Below are 24,617 nucleotides of genomic sequence, written 5' to 3'. Positions count from 1 at the left end.
ATTTTGTTTCCTCCTTTTTTTTTTGTCCTTTTTAATCTTATTCTTTTTTTTTTCTTTTTTTTTCTTTTTTCTTTTTTTTTTTTTTTGAGTTTTTCTTCTTTCTTCTTTAAACTCAAAGGCTCTCGTTCGAACCTGCTTAATCCTAATTACGATAAATATTTTGTACTTTGAATGGAGAATATCCGTCTGGTATTCTTTTTTTTTCTTTTTCTTCACGCGGAACAATTGGACGCACGGCGATAAAAAAAAAAAAATAAAGGGAATTCGCATTTAATTAAAAAGAAAAAACGAGGTACATAATATATACTTACGTGTTAAATTTAAATTGAAAATTGAAAGAGAAAAGAAAAATAAAGAAAAAAGAAAATATGAACAAATAAAAAAGGAAAACGAAATGAACTCTTACGAGAATTCAATTAGGATAATCATTTTTCATCATCATCATAATTTTTGTTATCTCCTTTCAAACATATTTATTTGTATTGGCAAGTTGAATAGTTTACATGCTAAAAGTCGTAGATAATAAACAAAAAAAAAAGAAAGAAAGAAAATGGAAGAAAATCAAAATAAAAAAAAGGAAATAAATCAAAGGTAAAAAAATAAAATAATGTAAAAAATAAAATAAAATAAAGTACATAGACGACATGAGAGAGTAAAGTAGGGATGGAAAAAATAAACTTACGAAAAAAAGAAAAGAAAATAAAAGCAAAAAAGAATAATAATAAAGATACGTTAGGATCATCGAGGAACCGTGGATCGTTGAAAGTATAATATTGTATGTATATAATCATAGATAAATAGATTACATATAATATTTACAAGAAAATAAATGATAGAAGCGCGCGAAGGAAAAAAATCAATGTATATTTGACTGATTAAGTAAGGATGCACGATATATTCGCTCGCGTACACAATTCAAGTTTCCTGGTACAACTCTTTGTTAACTAAGAAAACAAATACAAAAATTGAAATACAAAAAAGAAAGAAAAAAATACTTCATATTAAAAATTTCTCGCTCTCTCTCTCTCTCTCTCTCTCTCTCTCTCTCTTTTCTTTCTCTCTCTCTATCTATCTTTTTCTCTCCCTCTCTCTCTCTCTCTCTCTCTCTCTCTTGTTATTCATAAAAAAGCATGATATATATATATGTATATATATGTGTGTATATACATATATATATATATATATATATATATATATATATATATATATATACATATAATATACATATTTAAATAAGCTTTATATATGTTTAAACTAGACAGACATGTGGTATTTCGAAACACAGAGATCCACGATCTATGAAAAAAATTATATAATCAAATTAAACGTAAATAATAATAATAATAATAATAATAATAATAATAATGGTAATATAATAATAATAATAATAATAATAATAATAATAATAATAATAATAATAATAATAATAATAATAATAATAATAATAATAATAATAATAACACTAATATTAAATGACGGTAATAAAAACGTAACGTAACAATGTACCGAAGCACCTTAATGTTAGGACAAAATTAACGGTATATAGTGTTGAAGCAAGAATAGCAATTATTCAATGAGAAAGTGATATTTCGAATGATTCGAAAGAACGAATTATTCGATATCCTCGATCGCGAGATTTTATGTTGTTCTATTATCTCAATACACAGTCGATATGTAAACTGTATGTCGGAAGTTTGAGAAATTATAAAAATCGATCATTAGACATAATCAAACATTTAATTATAATATTGTTCTATTTTTTTTTTTTTTTTGGATAAATCATCAACATTCTAATCTCAAAAGTTTGCTTGCCAAGTTCATAATAAAAATTCTTTGATATTAGAAATCATAGATATTTTCATTTTTCGAACTATTCTTTTTTCCTCTTTCTTTTCTTTTCTTTTTTCAAGAACACTTCAAAATTTCGTTTAACAAATGTTAACTTTTACCTCGAAGTTTTTCATTCGTGAATAGATATAAATTCAATTTTTATTTATTTAATCACTTATTTATTTATTTATTTATTTATTTATTTATTTATATTAAATGGCGTACGTCAAAATTGCACACTCTAGTCTTCTGTTTTCTGTTTTCTTTTCTTTTTTTCTTCATTCTTATTCATTCATTTATTTAATTATTTTCCTTTATCTCTTTATTTTTTATTTTTTTTTTTTTTTTATTTATTTATGTTGCTTTGCCTTAATTTCCTTTTTCTCAGATCCGACACGCGTTTACAGAATAAGTTAGGAATTATGATTCTATCACTAGAAAGACTATAATGGTTATGGCGCGTCCCTGATTATGTTCTCTGTAAAATATCACGTGGATAGGTATATTTAAAATTGTTAATTCTCTCTCTCTCTCTCTCTCTCTCTCTCTCTCTCTCTCTCTCTCTCTCTCTCTCTCTCTCTCTATCTTTCTTTCTCTTTCTTACATATTCATTCGACAATCATTCATCATTTTTATCCCTTATTTTGTCAAACTAATATATAATTATGTATACATTAGTTCGATTATTCTGATAATTAATAATATATAATATATATTTCTATTTATATATATATATATATATATATATATATGTTGGTGTGTGTGTATGTATGTGTATATATAATATTTATACGTATATATTTATATGTAAACCGATTCATATTCTTATATGGCTTATCTTCTCATGTGTTTCACTACATATCGAATATCTTTTTCTACTGCTTTTTTCCCCTTTTCATACTACTTAATCTCTTTCTCTCTCTTTCTTTCTTTCTCTTTCTCTCTCTCTCTCTCTCTCTCTCTCTCTCTCTCTCTCTATCTATCTCTTTCATACTTACAAGCGCAAACGTACACACTCAAACATTCATACATACTTTCTCTTTTATTTTTCATCTCTTTCGTCTATGCCCATGGTAAAATCACTAACCGGTGTTTTTGACGAGTTAACTCGTTAAAAACAAACTCGTGCATAAGTACAACATATTGCATTGCGATTTTGGAATTTTTGCACTGTCACGATCACGGAACAGCCGAGTTAGTGCTATGCATATATATATATATATACATATATATATATATATATATATATATATATATATATGTATGTATTTGTTTATTTTTATTTTATATTGGCAGTGTACAATCTGTTGTGTTAAAATTTATTTGAAAGGACTTGTTTTTTTTTTCCTTTTCTATCTTTCTTCTTTTTTCCCCCTTTTTTTTTTGTTTTGTTTTATTTCTCCTCCTTTTAAATGAAATGAAAATTTGACAGACAACAGGTTGGCAGGTTTATTTTTAATTATTATTTTTAAAGAAAAAAAGAAAAAAAAAGAAAAAAAAAGAAGAAAAAAGAAAAAAAAAGAAAAAGTCGACGATGAAACGTGTCTAAACATATGTATATATATATATATATATATATATATATATATATATATATACATATATATTTATTAATATAATTTTTAATAATACTAATCATTCGTTTCTTTTTTAATCGACTGTTTCGTGCAAAGAACCAAATCCTTAAACCTAAAATCCATGGAAGCTATAAGGTTTTTTTTTTTTCTTATCTCGCGCTTGACTATGTGTAAATTATATTGTATATATATATATATATATGTATATATAATATGTGTGTGTGTGTGTGGGTATATATGTATATTGTATATTTGTTATACGATTTTATGTTTGAAGTATGTAGTTTAATCAATTGATAGATTTAAGTCATATGTTAATATGTATATTATTATATGAGCGTTTGAGTATAGCGCGAGAAGAAGACTTGATATTTTTATTTTTCATTCATTTCTTCTTTCTTTCTTTCCTTTTTTCTTGCTTTCTCTCTCTCTCTTTTTTTTATTTTTATTTTGTTTTGTTTCGTTTTGTTTTCCTTTTTTCTGTAATATAACATAGAGGTAGCACTGGCGATTTCAATACATTTAACTTCTCTCTTTCTTTCTTTTTGTCTGTTTGTCTGTCTGTCTGTCTCATTCTCTCTCTCTCTCTCTCTCTTTCTTTTTGTATTTTTTTCTCTCTCATTTTTTCTCTCAAATCACTTTTACACATATCGGTTGTCGTAAAAAAGATCCCTTTTTTGTTTTTTTTTTTTTCTTTTTCGTAACAAACATGAGACACAACGCAAAACAAAAATAAAACAAAACTGATATTAATGGACTCAATTGTCCAATTAACACAAGACTTATACATACATATGTAGTAGTATTATTAGTAGCAGTAGTAGTAGTAGTAGTAGTAGTAGTAGTAGTAATAATAGTAGTAGCAGTAGTAGTAGTAGTAGTAATAGTAGTAGCAGTAGTAGTAGTAGCAGTAGTAGTTGTAGTAGTAGTAGTAGTAGTAGTAATTTCTCTAAGTAATATTATCACGGCCTGGCTGCTTCTGATTTCCTGAGTTTGTTATTACATTTATGTATATAATGCATTCATTATTATATCGTGTCGGTTTTTATTAAGTACCTGAGACGTTGAACAACGTTCCCGTTTTTTTCTTTTTTTCTTTTTTTTTTTTCATGACCTTGAGTACAACGTTATCATCGTATCCTTACGTTCGTATCCTTTACACGATAATATCGTGTTTGCATGTATAGTAATCGAGATAAATAAACGAGTTCTTTTAACGCTTGGCAGGATGATAATGATTAAAAAGAGGATAAAGAAAAAAGAAAAAGAAACGAAACGAAAGGAAAACAATAAAAGTGGACAAAAAAAACGAAAAGAAATTAATGATCAATTTTCGATCAATCCTTTTCGATAATACGAAGGATAACGATCGATAACGAGGATTCTCATCGTTCGTTGTCGAATTTTCTTTTTCTTTTTATCTTTAACGAGGTCTGTCCTAAGATTTCGGTCGAGTCAGCGAGTCGACACCCTCGAATACATTTGCATTATTTTCAAGGACGCAAAAGAAGAGGGGGAGCGAGAGAGAGAAAGACAGAAAGAGATTCTGAATTCGTAAAAAGAAGAAAGGACGATCATTTTATGTGTATATATATATATATATATATTTTTTTTTTTCATTCTCTCTCTCTCTCTTTAGTTGGACATTTCGTAAAAGGTTTAAAGCGCCTTTACGACGTCGTTAATCCGCGTTTATAATACCGTAAAAGCCACGTAGACGTGGAATGCGTTCACGCGATTCGACCCTTTACGATCTCGTCCCTCCCCCTTTTTCATCCCCTTCTACTCTTCCTCCTTATCATCCTTCTCTTTCTTCTTTACTCTCTCATCAACGCGTTCTTTGCCGTTAGTCGTTGACGTTATTACACGAGCCCTCCTCCCCCCCTTCCTGTCCCTCTTGATCTTTGCCATGCGTTAACTCGTTTTACTCTCGAGATCCTTCTATTTTTTTCTCTTTTGCCGCTTTTTTTAATTATTTATTTTCTTCTTTATTTTATTTCATTTAATTCAATTTCACTTCACTTTATCTTATTTTCCTTTACTTGAATTTAATTCATTTCATTTTATTTGTTTCTTTTCTTTTCTTTTTTTTTCTTTTTTCTTTTTTTTTTTCTTTTAATTAATCGTTTTTATTTCCCGTTTTTTTTTATAGAAAAAAAAAAAAAAAGAAAAAAGAAAAAAGATTTTCCTTGAACGAAGGCCACGAATATTGGGAACGATATTAAATTCAGCTACAAACACGATCGTCTATTATAAACTATTGCAATACTGTAATTGGTGACGTTTTAATCGAAGTGACTATTGCAGACTATGTTCACAAACGGAAAGTAAGGGGGTTGGGGATGACGGTGTTACGTGTTCTTTCTCTTTCTCTTTTTTTTTCTTCTCTTTCATTCATTCATTCTTTCTTTCTTTCTTTCTTTCTTTCATTGCCTTCTTTCTCTATCAAAGGGAAGGATACACGTCGGTGTAAAAATATATATGTATGTACATGTATGTATATATATATATATATATATATAACTATATATATATATTTCTTTCCATATATATATAGATATATATATTTTTAGCTTGTATATATATAACTATATTAAATACTGTCGTAAAAAACTATGATCTGCAAAGATGGGGAAGGAATTATCATCTTCTTTTCTTCCTTTTTCTTTCTCCATTTTTTTTTCCTTTTTTCTTTTCTTTTCTTTTCTTTTTCCTTCATCCTTCATGCCATACAAATAAACAAACACGTTTACTCCGTCACCCCGAAGTAATTATTATTCAATAATTTTAAAGACGACGTTCCTTAATCCAGTACTCCTTTATCTTTCTCTCTCTTTCTCCCTCTCTCTCTCTCCCTCTCTTTTTCTCTCTCTCTATCTATCTATCTATCTATCTCTTTCTTTAGTGTCTTTCCATTATTTTCTTATTATTTATTACGTGTATAATAGTATAATAAAGCATGTCGATCTTCGTGTACTTTGTGTGTGTCGTATGTGTCATATACGCGTGTTCACTTCGTTAGAATATCGTCTTGCGATTATTTAATTAATTAATTATTTTATTACTTAATTAATTAATTAAAAAGAAAATAATAGAATAAAGAAAGTCCATTTACGAAGATTATACGGTATACAGTATATTATGTATATTATTTCGTTATATTAATAGAAGAAAAAAAAAATATATATATATATATAAGATAATTCATATTCCTGTTGACAAGTTCATTTCTGAATGGTTTTTTCTAAATCGTTTTGGCAAAAAAAGAAAAAAAAAAAAAAACAAAAAAGAAACCGAAATATATCTATTAATTAACCATCTCGCGTGCATCGAAACGAATATAGATTGAGTTGTTACGATATTTTTATTGTTTGTCATTTTCTTTTTTCCTCGCCATTTTTTCTCCCAAAATTCTTTTCTTTTTCTTTGTTTTTTTTTTGTTGTGATCTTTCAGTTTCCCCATATCTCGTTATATTTGTTTATCATTTTCTTGCCCCGTTTTCTTCTCTCTCTCTCTCTCTCTCTCTCTCTCTCTCTCTCTCTCTCTACTTGTATTTTTTTTCTAATCCTTTGCTTATTAGATTCTTTTCCTCGGCGGATACCACGAATAGATTTGTACTCTGAATGAATTCCTCTTTCTTTTCCTTTCTTCTTGCTTTATCTTTTTTATGTTTCATTTGTAAATTATTATTATTATTTTATTATTATTTATTTATTTCCTTTTTCTTTTTTTTTTAATTTTAAATTTATTCATCATCTCATTCTTTGAAAACGCAATCGCGTATATTTTTTTCCTCTCTTCTTGTTCTTCCTTTTTTTTTTTTTCATTACTTTTTTTTAATTATTTATTTATTTTTTTTTAATTATTATTATTATTATTATTATCATTATTATTATTATTATTATTATTATTATTATTATTATTATTATTATTATTATAGAGAGCTTCAAGGCAAGAAGTGATTTTCTTTGTACCGATTAGAACACTTGGACATTCGTAGATCTCGAACGATCCAAGATTAAAGATTTTTTTCTCCGTCATCCTTTTTATATTTCTCTCCCTCTCTGTCTCTCTCTCTCTCTCTCTTTCTTTCTTTCGTCTGTTTTATTTCTTCACTTTGACATGAAAGTATTATTAATGATTTCAAGATAACGTAATTCCCTTTCTAACACCTCCCTTTTTCTCTCTCTCTTTCTTTTATCCTACTTTCTTATTTTTTTTTCCTTATCCTTTATCTTTATCTTAATTTTCTTTTCTTTTTCCGTGCCGTGGACCTGCCGCGAGAATCTCGAGATAAAAGTGTAACGCTTCTCTTTGCCTGATTAATCGACAAATATAACAGTTATTTATTATTATCTCATCATCATCATCATCATCATCATCATCATCCTAGTAATCATCATCATAATCATCATCAATATTATTATTATTATTATTATTATTATTACTATTACTATTGTTATTATTATTATTATTATTATTATTATTATTATTATTATTATTATTATTATTATTATTATTACTACTATTATTATCATTATCATTATCGTTATTGTTTTAATTTTATCGTTAAAATTTACACTGAAATGATCGAGAAAACAAAAGCGGGATGTGGCGTTCGTGAGATTATCCAGACCAGAATCGCCGATAAATATATTTTATTCGACACGATTAACACAGCTATCGTTTATTCCCTCATTATGTCTCATTCTCTCTCTCTCTCTCTCGCTCTCTCTCTCTCTCTCTCCCTCCCTCTCTCTTTCTTTCTTTCCCTTTCTATTACGTTTTATCTTTTTCTAATTCTTTTCCACCCCCCGCTAATCATTCGTATACAAGAGTTACACATTCGTATACATTTTTTTCATGAAATACTAATACATATACATACATATGATATATATGTATGCTCGTATTTACATACATCGCACGTATGTTTGAAATTTGAATATGGTAAAGAATAATGCAAAATTCGATTTTATTTTTGTAATTCTTATCTTTTTTTTAAATTCTCATTCTCTCTCTCTCTCTCTCTCCTTTTCTTTTTCTTTTCTTTCCACCCTATATTTCTATTTCTGTCTATTGTCAATGATATATATACATATATATATATATATATATATATATATATCTTGATTATATTTCGTCTAAATCTAATCTACCGAGGAGAAGAGATCTTATTGATCTTACGTCGATCGATCATTTTTGATTTCTCTCGCTTTGCCGTCCACAGCCGGCGTCAACTCCAATTTTCTTTGTCGTATTTCTTTGCTTTTATTTATTTATTTATTTATTTATTTATTTATTTATTAAGTCTGCACGCGTGCTATCTCTTTCCACTTTTCGTTTCTCGACAGTGGCAGCATTTTAATCTTCTTTTTTATTTCCCATTGAGCATCTCTCATAACTTCGATGAAATAACTATAGTGATTCTTAACATCTATGATTAGTATACTTCGAGTATTGTGTACAACCTAGCAGCTACACGTAATAATAATAATAATAATAATAATAATAATAATAATAATAATAATAATAATAATAATAATAATAATAATAGTAATAATAATAATAATATAATGATAATGTAATAATAATAATAATAATGATAATATAATAATAATAATAATAATAATAATAATAATAATAATAATAATAATAATAATAATAATAATAATAATAGTAATAATAATAATCTAACATTCAATGTAGTTCAATCAAGTCTTATTAGTCGCATTTTTTATAAAATTAATCTATCCAACTAATATATCCAACTATATATCTATGCACTTATTTTTTCCCTTTCTCACTTCTTTAACATGTCTTCCTATTTTCATTTCGTTAATCTTATTTTTTTTTATACCTAATTCTTCGACATTATACATATTGCTAAGTTATTTTTTTTATTTTTTCTAAATATGTTTGACTTATGTATAAGTGTAACGTATATCACTATCTAATAATAATAATAATAATAATGATAATAATAATAATAATAATAATAATAATAATAATAATAATAATAATAATAATAATAATAATATTGTGAAAACGTATAGATGGGCGTAAAACTTAGACTGATCACTTAATATATATATATATATACATATATATATATATATATACATATATATACATATATACATATATACATATATATATGTTATCGACCAAATTAGCACGCGCATGTATTATTAGTAGGAACCATTTTAAAACTATATATGTTTTTTTTCGAGCTGGTATTTACCTACATTACTTTTCACCATATATATCACGTCAAGATGAATCTCACTTGATTTAATTGCAATCAACAAATTTTCCTCTATCGATCTTTTTTCTTTATATATATGATATATATATATATATATATATATATATATATATATATATATGCATATGTATAAACATTCGAGTGAAAATCATACGAGATCGAAGGAAGGTTTCCTTGATTAAGAAAAGAAAAAAAAAAAAATACATTAAAACAAAAATAAAAAAAGGAAAATAAAAAGTAAAAAAAAAAAAAAAATACGATCTTTTCTTAGACTAATCGTAGGTAAAATGATCGATATTCTTTATCCCTTTACCCTTACTAAACAATTCTTTTTCCACTTACACTGACTAATTCAAACCATATTATAATTTAATTCATGTGAATAGATTTTGTTTTACAATCGATCGAGAATTCTAAAACTTAAGTACTACGTCATGGCAAGTCCCCCATAGATAAAAGAAAAATTATTAACTGATAATAAAACGGCCAAACTTATTTAATCAAGAACGAAGGTTCGATGTTGAACACAATTCTCAGCGCAATACGTTCCTAAATGTCCTAATTATTTTATCATGCGCTCTCTCTCCCTCTCTCTCTCTCTTTTTTCTTTGCTTTTTCTTTTTTTTTTCTCTTCTTTGTTATAAGAGGGAAGATGATAAACAAACGTACCGATAATTAATTAATTAATTAATTAATTAATATTTTCTGTTTTCGTTAAACACGCTATATAAAAATGCATTGTTACTATTTAATCCATTTTCTTTCATTCTTCCTTCCTTCCTTCCTTCCTTCCTTTCTTTCCCTTTTTTCTATCTTTCTTTTTTCTCATTCTTTCTACCTTTGCGTAAAATTATTTATATTTTAATGTTCTCGTCATCACTTTTTTCCAACATCGAGCGTGTATACACGTATACCCTTTGTCTCATTAACTTTTGGTCTCCCATAGGCATCGATTTTATATATTATTACTATTCTTTTTTTTTCTTCCTTTTTTTTTTCTTTTTTTCTTTTTCGTAGTCAGTTTAAAAGTACATGTATGCGTCTCTAAAATCTTCTAGGATAATCTAAGATCAAGCTCTACGCGTATATCCACTATCTCGTGTGCGTGTGTATGTGTGCATGCGCATGAATGTATATGTATCGTGTATATGTGTTACTGTCTCTGTGATACACACTATACTCCTCTATAAATCTAGATAATATATATTTTCCCCTCAACATTCATATATAATAATTAATAATTAATCGATAATAATTGATAATAATAATAATAATAATAATTAATAATAATAATAATAATAATAATAATAATAATAATAATTAATAATAATAATTAATAATGTGGAGTAATAATATAATATCTTTTTTTCTTTTTTTTTTCCTTTAGACGAATACACGACGACGACGTATGTATGTATGCATGCATGCATGCATGCCCCTTTGAAATATCTTTTTCCAAGATAAAAATGAAAAAAAATGAGAGAGAGAGAGAGAGAGAGAGTGAGAGAGATCGAGAGAGATAGAGAGAGAGAGAGAGAGAGAGAGAGAAAGGAAAAAGATCTTTTTCATAGGGTGTAGTACATTATCAGATTAAATATAATCATTGACGATTAATACTTAAATATCATCGAACGAATATTATTAGATCTATAATTGTCATCTAATTTAATCTTAACAATGTAATGCCTTGTTTAAAATATGTCGATTAAAATACGTCGTCGCGTGTTATGTATGTATGTATGTATGTATGTATGTATGTATGTATGTATGTATGTATGTATGTATATATGTTGTGTGTGTGTGTGTGTGTGTACTTTATATGTATATTCGGGGTACCAATTAATCATTAATTTTCATTATTGAGATTCGTCTTGGTCTGCTCTATCACTTATAGTTTAAATCGTGTGCACTGAGGTAGTCGGATGGAATAAGTGTTTGTTCTTGTAACTTGTTATTTTTTTTTTTCTTTTTCTTTTCCCTTTATTATTATAATCTTTTCTCTTCTTCTTTGACTTCTTCTTTGTTTCGTTTGTTCGTTATTTTTTCTTTTTTTTACCTTTTCATTTTTTTGTTTTTTTTGTTTTTTTTTTTTTTATTATTAATTGTATTCGCTTATTAGTTATATTCGTACATTGGGATGTACGAAGACGAAGAACTTGAGAAGACGTTCGAAGGGAAGCATTATTGTGAGTTTAAAAATATGATATATGGATGATGGAATTACGAGGAGGATTTTCTAACTCTATCTCTCTATTTCTCTCTCTCTTTTTTTCCTATCACCATCATCATTACCATTGTCATCGTTCTGATCATCATCATCATCATCATCATCATCATCATCATCATCATCACCAACATCACTATTATCAGCATCACCCGCACCATAATCATCACCATTATCATCGTCATGATAACCTTTATCATTTTCGGCAATGATTACTCGTATTTGTAAGATTGGGTGTTATTTTTGTTTCTTTTCTTTTTTTTCTTTTTTCTTTTTTTTATCACTACTCGGCCTTAACAACCTCGGGTTCTTCATTTTCACTGAAATCATCCTCCTCGGCAGCCGAGGATTCGGCTTCGTCCATGATCGCGGGATGCCTGTCGTGCGATAGATCTTGTCGATCCTCGTGAACAACTCCAGGTCCTCTACCTTCGTCCCTACCGATCATAGGATAGTCCTCGAGACCGCGGCTACCTAATTTATCCATTGCGCTCATGTGTGCCATTTTAGCGGCGTGCGCAGCTGCTACGGCGGCCGCTTGTTCCGGGCTCAAGCCCATTGTCGTTAATCCAGAATTTTCAGCGATAAATTGAAGATAAGTATCGAGTATGGCCGAACCAGTAGCACTTGCGTTGTGATGACCGGGATGTAAGTGTCCAGGTGGATGAAGAGGGGCCGTATTAGGCTCCCGATTTCCGTGCATAGTGTCTAATGATTTAGCAGCTATCGCTGTAGCCGTTGAACTTTTGTTATTACTCGTAGTCGTGTTATTACTGCTACCGGTGACCTTCGTGATGACAGTATTGTTGTTAGGAGTTGGCGAACCGTACCTGAGACTCAACGGTAACGTTAGATCCTCTGGGTCGTCGCCACCGCAAACGCTACTTCCTGCTTCCGACGGTGCACCCCTTGGTAATTCCAATCTCATGTCTCCTCTACGTGGACCGGTTGGACTCGCTCGTGCACGTAATTCCGCAGGGCTAACCTTAACCCCAGCCTTAGCCAATAAACGCGATGCCAATTCTGGATCGAACGGGCTTGGCATTGGCAATACCGGTAAATCCTTCGTGCTAATTCCACGATGTTGCCTTGACATATGGGAATGCAAAGAGTTCCTAGACTTTGCCACTGTACCACAGAGAACGCAACGATAACCTGGACAGATCGTATGCTTGTCCTCAAGGTGCGTACGTAATGTATGTGCCGATCGATAGATTTTCCCACATTTTGGACAGGGCCGTGGATCCGTAGCACGTACACGCATCATGTCTAGACCTCGTCGTGCAACTGAAAAATATAAACAAACAAAATACAACGAATAAACTTTAGAATTAGTTTATTAAATTATCGGATTCTTTCTATACTGATTTTATAAAGAGAGATCTTTTCTTTCTTTCTTTTTTTTTTTTTTTTCAGGTATTTTGGTCAAATTCAAATAAACTCATGTTGGATTCACTGAATACCTTTTATTGTACAAAGCATTACTTAAATAGTATATATATATATGTATATATATATATACTTTTTATTTCGTATATTTTATTCATATATTTATAAGCTAATGTCTGCTAAAATAGTGCGTATCGTCGATGCTCTGTACATCGTTTGTTATACGGGCTGTCGGTCACGAAAGCGGTAAAGATATTATCACGCGTAACAACAACGGGATGATAAAAATAATATTCAAATGAACGATATTATGCTTGATAAAAGATTGCACCTATAAATATATCTCTATTGCATGTTAGGTAAAGAAAAATAGAAAAATAATAAATATAATAATAATAATAATAATAATAATAATAATAATAATAATAATAATAATAATAATAGTAATAATATTAATAATAATAATAATAATAATAATAATAATAATAATAATAATAATATCGATCTTCGGGTTTCGAATTAAAATGAACTTGTCTAACGCAATATAATTATCAATTGACCAGTGGTACCACTAATATAACCAACAGCTCATACACCTTAGTATTATAATCGTATATGTCCACGTGACCACTTGCGACGTATTTTCTATAGTAACTATCATACAAGCGCTGGTATGTGTGTGTGTGTTTTTGTGTATTTATGTGTTACGTGTATGTGTATGTGATGTTTCGATTACATTATAATTATGTATTATTATTTGAACATCATAACGAATCAACTCTGATTCCGAAGTTTTAATAAAAACTATAATAGACAAATGCAAGGTCAAGGTTTCTTATAGGTTTTCTTCCAATTTTTCTTTTTCTTTTTCTTCTTCTTTTTCTTATAGAAAATTTATTGGAAAATTTCTTTCCTATCTTCGATTCTTTATCTTTTTTGTTTTTTTCTTTTCCTTTCTGATGATTTTTTTCTTCCTTGTTGTTGTTGTAGTTGTCGTGTTGTTTTTGTTATTGTTATTGTTGTTGTCGTCCTACCTTCGGAGTCAGAGAGATTAGAAAGAAGCGTCGCAAAGTGTTCAAAATCGGTTCGCGTTTAATGGAGTCTCTAATCTAGAGAATACTGACGAAAACATAAAACTGTGTAGAAAAATAAGGCTAGGCGCTATTTAGGTAGAACGCTTCAAAAGTAGGGATTGAGGGTGGGTTGAATTGGGTTGGGTTGGGTTAAATTGGGATGGGGCAGGAGACGAGATAGGGTGGGTTGGTTGGTGGGAAGATGGTCGAGCATTTTTCATTGAACGTTTCTTTTTTCTCTTTCTTTCTTTCCTTCCTTTCTTCTTTCTTTTTTTTTTTCCTTTCTTTCTTTCTTTCTTTCTTTCTTTCTTTCTGTGTGCACTTGTACACGAAGAAGACACGTTTAAAAAAATTTTCGGGAGTGTCTCACTTCGAATATCGAATATCGATAATCGAATATATCGAATCAAATCGATTCGCGCAAAATTTCGCGTAGAACCAACACACACACGCAAATGGGCTCTGTAATCTCTTGATAATGACCATGAAAAAAGAGACCCGTTACGATATTGGTATGGCCTACTATTACTACTGCTACTAATAAGGATTTTTAAATTCTTCATCATCATTATTCTATTTTCGATCATTATTCTATTTATCGCGTGTTGTTGTTGTTGTTGTTGTTGTTGTTATTGTTGTTGTTGTTGTTCGTAATTTTTTTATTTTTTAATTTTTTTTCCTTCTTTCCTTACGGATGTGCTAAATACTCGCTATGCTGTTGTTGTTGTTATGTTTTTTCTTTCTCTATTCTGTTTTTTTTCCTTTTTTATTTTTCATTTGCTTCCTTTTTCTCCTTTTTTTTTTTTCTTTTGTCTTCGTTCGTTAAATCATTATTATATCGGCACTACGCTCTTAAAAACTACATTATTTTCGTAAGGCTGGCTTACTCAGCTTGGAGGAACATTGTTTTCTCTTGTGTAAATACATACATCTCGTTCTAAAACTTTATAAGGATTGTCCATAACAATTCTTTTGGACATTCCTTTTGTTTTATTGTTTTTTCTCGTTTGTATGTGTGTGTTTGTGTGTGTGTGTGTGTGTGTGCGCGTGCCTGTCCGTGTGTGGTTTTTTGTTTCGTTTTGTGTTTTTCTTTTTTTGTTTTTTTTTGTTCTTTTTTTTTTTTTTTTTTTTTTTTACTTCCTTTAATTAATACAAGACCCTACGGCGTCTAGATTTTGTCAGGCTCTACTGGAAATACTGTTTCGTTTATGTTTTTTTTTTTTTTTTTTATATAAAATCAATTCTATGTATATTATATTTATATTCTATATATATAATATTTATATATATATATATATATATGTATATAATTTTTCTTTTTATATACTCTTTTATAATATATACAACGTGTGCGTTTTCTCATAATTATTATTGATTTCAGGGATAGAAACACGGTACGCGGACTTGGCGAGTGAGAGAGGGTGATGAAGTAGTAGGTTGGCGGGGCTGGGAGGGGGTGGGATGTGGGAGGGATATGGGAGTAGGAGTTTACGTGTTTGAAACTTTGAAAAATAAAGCGGCACTGTTGAGAAATAGTACAAACGTGATCTCGTACAGCATTATATTATTATACGAAGTTAATGGTATTAGTAGATTCGAGCTAAATCTTCTCTTATGCGATGATAATCTGGCACGCAATGTCCTAAACGATGACGAACGCATGATTGATCTCATGTATTTCAATCGTTCTCAAGAAAAAAGAAGAGGAAGAAGAAGAAGAAGAAGAAGAAAAATAATACAAATAATAACAATAATAATAATAATAATAATAATAATAATAATAATAATAATAATAATAATAATAATAATAATAATAATAATAATAATAATAATAATAATAAAGACGATCTCTTTGGGAAAAAGAATAAGAAGAAGAAGAAGAAGATAGTATAGATTTGAAAAAGGAATAAACGATTAGGTTATTAGTTGATTCCCTCTCGATCAAACATAAGTCCATCTAAGGGTTTTTATCTGATCCCACTGTATCGGATGTTTAAGTCTCATATGATTCCGGACACTGTTAGGATGGGAAAATGTTTTAGCACAGGATACAACAGGACAGGTCGGCGAGTCTCTAGGATAATGATGATCCAAGTGAGCTCTCATAGCACCAATCTCTTGGAAGGTCCTACAGCAAAGTGGACAACGATAACCGTGTTGCCGATGATGTTCACGTAACATTCTCTGTTGCCTGAAATCTGGCTGGGCTCTTTGATACTTGGCTGTTGTTGTGGTGATAGTCGTTGTCGCCGCAACCGTATTCCCTGATTGGTCGGAGTCATCTTCGTGCGTTCCTGCCGGTTGGAGATGGTGAGGAGGAGGAGCGGGTGGTAGTGGATGATGATGACGGTGCCGATGATGTTGCTGGTGATGGCTGTGGTGGTGGTGGTAAGCCGCACCCTCTGCCTCATCGAGCCCGTGATCTGCAACCACCACCACACCAACGTTACCACCAGCCACCACCACCATAATCCCACCCCGATAGCACATATACAATCCACCCAAAACCCCCTTCTCTTTCCTCGCTATCACATTCTCTCTCCCTCTCTCTCTCTCCCTCTCTCTCTCTCTCTCTCTCTCTCTCTCTCTCTTTCTCTCTCTCTATCTCTATCTCACCCTCTCGAGCGTCATTTAGCGGTTGCGTCCAGCAAGTGATTACTGCCTACTGGTATCAGCGCATTCCTAATCGGTATCGCTCGATATCGTGCACAACGGGGACTACACGGATATCGCACTAACATTTAACGATAACATCATGGAATTACGTTAGAGTCCTTTTCATATAGGAAGTTAGGAGAGAATGATGGAAAATTCGATCGTGCAGAACGTTATCGGGAATAATCTCACGTGCCAGATCTCGTCTTATTAGTTAGTCTATTAAATTTGCTTAAATGATAATAATAATAATAATAACAATAATAATAATAATAATAATAATAATAATAGTAATAATAATAATACAAATAATAATAAAAGTAATAATAATAATACTAATACTACTAGTAATAATAATAATAATAATAATAATAATATATTTTGGATAAATTAGGTGGAACAGAGAAATTTATTATGATAATTATTAATTATTATTAATTATTTAATATTATTTATTATTTATTATTATTATTATTATTATTATTATTATTATTACTTATTATTATTATTATTATTATTAATATCATTATTATTATGCGAGGAAGATTCTCCCTCTAGCAATTTCATGTCATTACAAGAATCGAATGACAAGAAGTTGATTGAATGATAAAAAAAAAACAAAACAGATAAAATAATAAGAAAAAAAGAAAAATAAGAGGAAGAGAAGGAGGAAGACGAAGAAGAAGAAGAAGAAGAGGAGGAAGAAGAGGTCATATTTTTTTAACGATATAAGAAAACGAATCGGAAACGAACGATTCCCGTCTGGTTGATAATCCCGTCTCTCCCTCACCCCTCACCGCTTGTTGCTTGTACGTTGTTGTCATAAGTAGTTGTAAACAATTATTATTGTTGTTGGTGTTGTCGTTGTTGTTGTTGTTATTATTGTTGTTATTATTATTGTTGATATTATCATCATCATCATCATCATCATCATCATCATCATCATCATCATCATCATCACCATCACCATCAGACGAATTTGAAAAAGTGATAAAGAAAAATCATTTTCACGGTTAAGAAGAGGGCGATTGATGTTGTTGATTCGAATTCCCAGGTCTTTGATGTATCCCGTGTGCTTGTAGTTGATGATTGATCAAGTAGTGTTTCGTCTTGCATCGTTTCCCGCATACGTTGCATTGAGGCCACGTGTCCGGCGGTGGCCAATTCGAATGGACGTTTTTCACGTGTTGCCTCAGGTTGCTCGGTGAGGAATAACTTCTGCCGCAGTAACGGCAAACGGGCCTCGAATCGTCATGGCGCAGTACCGCGTACAGCCTCGAGAAATTCTCCACGGCCTGCGTTGTTGTTTCGCTGGCGGCCGCTGCAGTTGCCGCTGTTGCAGCCGCCAACGAAGAAGCCTCTTCCCTCTTCGGTATCACCGATCCTACAACCAGGACGTGCCCATCAGTTCAATGGTTCACTCTGTGTTCTCACTTTCAATACTTTCCCTCTCTCTCTCTCTCTCTCTCTCTCTCTCTCGCACGCGCTATTTCTTTCTCTCTCTCTCTTTCTCTCTCTCTCTCTCGGACGCGTTATTTCTCTCTCTTTTTCTTTTATATCTCACTCGTACAAACATACACAAGCACAGGCACGTAGACTGTTCACATGCAGATGCACATATAGAGTGCACTGTGCCAGTACTACGTGCCAAGATATGTGCCCCATTCTTTTCCTTTCAACTCTCTTTCTTCTTTCTCTCTTTCTACACATACACACTTTCTCTTTCTCTCTCTCTCTCTCTCTCTCTCTCTTTCTCTCTCTGTTTCTCTGTTTCTTTCTCTCTCTCTCTCTCTCTCTCTCTCTCTCTCTCTCTCTCTCTCTACCAATAACCTTTCTATCTTTCATCCTTTCTACACCCTCGAGCACACTTTCATGCTCACTCGATCTATCTTTTTTTCACCTTCCCCCCCCCACACGTACAGATACACACACAAGCGCGCACACACACACACATACATACATACATACATACACACACACCACAGTTGAACAAATGCATACCTAAACCTTCACACACACTTACACACACACATACATACGCACTCGCACACGCGCGCGCGTATCACACACACACACACACAACACGCAAGCTACTCTCGTACTCTCAGGGCATGCCCGGTTGTAGGATATTTGGTTGTGTTGTTGTCGATGTTGGCGTTGTCGTGCTTGTTGGTTGTACTCGACTATATCATTCCTACGGCCCTCTAATCTTTCTCTTTCTTTCTTTCTTTCTTTCTTTCTTTCTTTCTTTCTGTCTTTTTTATTTTTTTTTTTTTTTTTATTTTGTCTTGCATTTTTATGTTACTTTTTTATTTTTTATTTTTACGAAGGATCTCACTTGACGTTCCCGAAAGGTACATTCATTCTCTTCCAGGACGAAATTCTCCTCAAATTTTGTGGCTTCGTTGCTCCGACCTCGACTAAAGAGACATTCTTTAAGAGAGTTGCTGGCGAAAGATGAAAGAAGAAAAGAAGGGTTGCTTCTTGCTGGTTTTCTTTTTTTTTTTTTTCATCAGCATCTCTTCGTGTTTTCTCCCCTTTTCTTTTCTTTCTTTTCTTTTGCTTTTTTCTGATTTTCTTTTCCTCTTTATTTTTTTTATTTCTTTTCTTTTTCTTTTTTTGTTAAAGCAAAGACATCAAGTGGAAGAGTAATATATGTATGTAGGTGTGTATATACATATATGCATATACATACATATATATACATATATATACATATACATATATATACGCATATGTTCACTCGTTATTATCGTGATCATCATGATCATTATTATCATCGTCGTCATCGTTCGTCACCTTCGTGCATTCAAGCTCGCCGAGAGAGAAAGAAAAAAGAGACAGAGAGAGAGAGAGAAAAGAGAGAGAGAGAGAGAGAGAGAGAGAGAGAGAGAGAGAAAGAAAGAGAGAGAGAGGAGAGAGAGAGACAGACAGATAGGCCAATAGACAGCAGACAAACTGACAGAGAGAGAAAAAGAGAGAGAGAGAGAGTGAGAGTGTGAGAGAGATAGAAAGACAGAGATAGAGAGAGAGCAACAAAGCAATATCCAAAGAAAGGGAAGTTTCGATAAAAGTAGAAGGGGCTGCAAAGGAGAGGAACGGTCACGGAAAAGGAAAGGGTGGGGATTAAGAAAGAAAGAGAGAGAGAGAGAGAGAGAGAGAGAAAGAGAGCAAAGAGTGAGTGAGAGGGAGTGAATAAGAGGAAGACGGAGTGAGCGAACTACGTAAGAACCCTCGTATTGATCCACCCTCTACTCCTCGTTACGACTATCTTTCCTACGAATCTCTAAGCAAAAGGCCTCTCCCACTTTCGTGCACGTCTCATTACGTAAAAACGGGGTGGGTGGGTTGAGGTGCGAGGGTGAGTTACATAGGCGAAGGGGGTAGAGGGGAGGGGGAAGAGTCGGATGTGCCATGTACATCCCTCTTCTCTACTTATGGACTCAACCTCGAATCACGGAAAATCATTTCTTCCCTCATTTTCTGCTTTTTTCCCTCTCTCTCACTCTCTCTCTCTCTCTCTCTCTCTCTCTCTCACTCCCCTTTTTCTTTTTCTTTTCTTTTCGTTCCTTTTTTTTGTTCTTTTTTTCTTTTTTCTTTTTTCTTTTTTTTTTATTCTTAAAATCAAGAAAAATGTAAAGAAGGAAACGAAAAGAAAAGGAAGGAAAAACTTGTTCGATCGTTCGATATGTAAGAAATTTTTTTGATGGCTAGTGAATTTTGCAAATGATATCGGTCGATTTATTCGTCGAATTAATTCATATATATGATACGTACGGACAAACACGCAATCCAATCACACGTATAGCACAGTTATATAGGAACGCGCGCGCGCGCGCGAGAGCACACATCATACAGAAATGATATTAGAAAGAGAAATCGTCTAGCAACGCCTAATAAAAGTTCATCCAGCAACGAGAAGTAGTCTAACGAGAAAAAAGCTGGGATCGTCAGGCCACGTTCTGATTTATGGGTCCACGACGAAGCAATTTATTAGAATTACAGGACTCCGTATAGTGGTGAAACGGAAAAGCGTATTTCCAAGTGATTTATGCATCAACTCGATTACGCCGAATCCCAGTCGGATTAAGGTCGACTTCCTTTTCGTTAGAACGCGGGACTTCGATCTTTTTATCTTTTCTTTTTCTTTTTTCTTCCTCCTCCTCCTCTACTATTATTTTTATTTTTCTTTATTTTCTTTTTTCCCCCGCTTTTTTTTCATATTTAATATACCGATTCATTTCTTTTTTTTGATCGTCGATTCCCTTGCTCGAGGCCTCCCAATCAAAATTCTTTTGGGAAGAAGGTGATAAAGAAAAAAAGCGCGGCGAGAAGAGACTTTGTACGGCTATCTTATTGGTCCATTTCTTTTTGTTTCGTTTTCTTTTTTTTTTCTTTTTCTTTTTATAAATAATAACATCGCATAATCTATCAAATGAACCGATTACTGACGGCGAATCGATCACTTGGAAAAGTATGATAAAAAAAGCTTTGCAAAAGCGTATTCCTGTGAGATAATGAAAATGAAACAAAACAAAATAAAATAAAACAGAATAGAAAGGAAGGAAAAATAGGTCGAATGACTCGTTTGGTTCATTAAAATTAATATCCATTCTACTTGGAATGTATTGATGAACAAAAAAAAAAATATATATATATATATACATATGTATGAGGATATCGAGATAAAGCATGAGGAAAACAACGATGAAGGATGATTGAAGAAACAAATTCGACTTAAGGAATCACTTGAAGAAGAGGAGGACAACGGGGACGAGGATGAGGACAGGAAAAGGAAGGAAACGATCTAACAGTCGAAGGAGTTTTGGTAGCAAGCCTGAGGATGATTGCGGGAGTCCATTAGCGGCGTCTATCCGACGAATTGCGTTGCATTAACGAGGAGCCGCTTTTCGAGGAGCAGTCAGCTAGCTGATTGGCTGAAGGGAGTACGAAGATCGATGTCTTTGGGTTTCAAGGGAAGGTCCTCTCTACCGGTGTTTACTTTTCCTTTACCATTCTTTTTCTCCCTTCCTATCTCCCTCTCTCCGTCTTTGTTTCTCTCTCTCTCTCTCGCTCTCCCTCTCTCTCTCTCTCTCTCTCTCTCTCTCTCTCTCATGCGTACACATAGACGCTGCAATTAGGGTAATTTTTGATCTCGACGAATATATCATGATGTATTTATAAGAAATATTAGAAATGAGTTGAATCCTGTGGAATTTGTGATTTAATTGGTAAAGAAAATCTTTGAATGAATTAATTGAAAATAAATGATGTTATCTTCTCGTTTAATTAGTGATCTTTTTAGACTCCTCTCTCTCTTTCTTTCTTTCTCTTTCTCTCTCTCTATTTTTTTCCCTTCTCTCTCGCGCTCTCTCTCTTTCTCTCTCTCTCATCGCTGTCGGAAACAGGAACTTCCTCCCTTCCGATGTTCAAGTTTTCGATCGGTTAGGTCTAAGGTATGCGCTTGGTACGGCTTAGGTTTATGACAGGCGATTTGATGTATGGGGGTTGTTGGAAGAGTAAGGTAGGGTAGGAAAGTTTAATTTAGCTGGGCACGTGTGTTCCTCGAACGTTTTCTACCATTACATTCACCCTCTTTAAGCTTTTTTAATCCGTTTTTTATTATTTTTCTGTTTTACTTTTTTTATATTTTTTCTTATGTATATATAAATAGAATATGTCAGAATAATTTTATTATAAAAAATTTTAAATGTTTATCATCGTCCAATTAAAATTTTAATTGTAAATAAATCAAACATTCTCTCTCTTTTTTTATTTCTTCGAATTATTTCAATCAAAGCTTTGACATCTTTAACGCATTAGAAAAAAAAAAAAAAAAAAAGAATATAGGAGTTCACACGAGAAAATTTAGATGAGAGTGAATAAATGTGGTGGCAACGGTGATGATAGAGATAGATGTGGTGGTGGTGGTGTTAGTGGTGGTGGCGACGGCGGCAGTTGTTTTTGAGACGATGGCTTTAAGTCCTGCTCTAAGGGATATCGAGTCAAAAGGTTGAACGGAAAAATCCTTAGGAGTGTTACGGTGATCATGTGGTATCCCAAAAAAAGTTAAGAGCGACGATATCCGTGATAGTAATACCAGACGACAGTAATGGTAGTGGTGGTAGTAGTAGTAGTGTGGTGATGGTGGTGGTGGTGGTGGTGATGGTGGTGGTGGTGGCGGCGGTGGCAGTGGTGGAGGTGGTTGAGTATGCCAAGGGGGTAAAAGGGAGAGAGGTGGGTACCGGGGGCAAGTGAGGGCAGATCAATGCGGACATGTGCGGGAAATTGCACAGGGATCGATCCCAGGACCTTGGGGGGGAACTACGGCCTCTCTCTTTTCTCTCTCATTCGTCTCTCTCTCTCTCTGTTTCTCTCTCTCGTCGCTTCTCTTTCTCTTTCTATCAACTATGTCTATCTCTCTATCTATCTATCTACCTCTTTCTCTCTCTCTCTCTCTCTCTCTCTCTCTCTCTTGCTTTTTGTTTCTCTTGTCTGTGCGATCCTCACTCTTTCTCTCTCTCTTTCTCTCTCGCTTTCTTTTTCTCTCTATCTATCGCTACCCCTCTCTTTCTTCATTTATGCTTCTACATATATATTTATCTCTTTCTCTCTCTTTCTCTTTTGCTCCCTATCTATCTATCTTTTACCCTCACACATTCACGAAATGCCGGCTGGCTTTTGCGCGTCACTTACCAACGTTATTGGAAGTTCCTGCCGAACGTCGATCGTGGATGATCCCCGGGCTATTGTGTTTTTGTTCGGAACGCTTGAAACGAGGATCGTCTATTGGAAATTTACGAACGCGCTGTGGTTAATGAAGGATCTTATATAGCACATGATCGTTTGCCACGTGTAGATAGATCGTCGGAGGACTTTAAGGGATGATTATTATTTGTCGATAAGAGAGCAAGAGTGGAGAAAAGAGAGAGAGAGAAAGAGAGAGACAGTGAAAGAAAAAGAAAGAGTGAGAGAGAGAGAGAGAGAGAGAGAGAGAGGAAGGAAAAGGAGAGAAAGAGAGCGCATGTTTTTGTTCCCCTTTCCTCTCTCTCTCTCTCTCTCTTTCTTTTTCTCTCTCTTTCCCTCATCCTTTTCTCATTCTCGTTCTACCCTATGATATTTATCTCGTGCTTTTCATCGACTTTATGAAGATGGAATAGTGTTCGCGTCGTCTGCGAATAAGAATGGAAAATATGCCGATTAAAAGGGACGATGCATTTCCGCCGTTCTATTTTTTTTCCCCCCTTCCTTTTCCTTGTTTTTTTTTTTTTCATCTTTTTTTTTCTCTCTTCTCTTCTTTTTCCCTCTCTTTCCTTTTTTCTTTTCCTATCTAATCGAAGAATAAATCACACACGCAGAGAACTAGCGGAAGGGGTTAGAATATTAATGAACGCATTCATGAACGGATCGAGTCTCGATGTTGTATGTACAAAGATAAAAAAAAAAAAAAAAAATAAAAAAGATAGAAAAGATAAAATATCCTGTACCGTCGATATCGACTCTGTTTTTTTTTTCTTTCTTTTTGTTAAAAACATTTGATCGGCACGACGATTAGAAAACGTTTTACAATTTCATTCTATTCTCTTCCATTTGGCATCTC

General features: G+C 32.4%; 1 protein-coding gene across 8 annotated transcripts in view; it reads right to left on the bottom strand.

The window, feature by feature from the left end:
- Positions 1-11,237: 11,237 nt before the first annotated feature.
- Positions 11,238-24,617, bottom strand: part of LOC124428477 (protein abrupt) — a 73,485-nt gene continuing 60,105 nt past the window's right edge. For 5 of the 8 annotated variants that reach the window (XM_046972540.1, XM_046972541.1, XM_046972542.1 and 2 more), the window contains one exon: positions 11,238-13,187. In XM_046972540.1, coding sequence (XP_046828496.1) covers positions 12,184-13,187 — 1,004 coding nt within the window. In that variant the 3' untranslated portion in view covers positions 11,238-12,183. Of the gene's footprint in view, positions 13,188-13,346; positions 16,786-17,495; positions 18,402-24,617 lie in introns of those variants that run through there. The other 3 variants (XR_006943187.1, XM_046972546.1, XM_046972547.1) reach the window with 3 other exon arrangements.

This window comes from Vespa crabro, chromosome 12 (genome assembly GCF_910589235.1).
Source record: "Vespa crabro chromosome 12, iyVesCrab1.2, whole genome shotgun sequence".
NCBI classification, from domain to species: Eukaryota; Metazoa; Arthropoda; class Insecta; order Hymenoptera; family Vespidae; genus Vespa; species Vespa crabro.
This window is presented reverse-complemented; position numbering and strand designations above follow the sequence as displayed.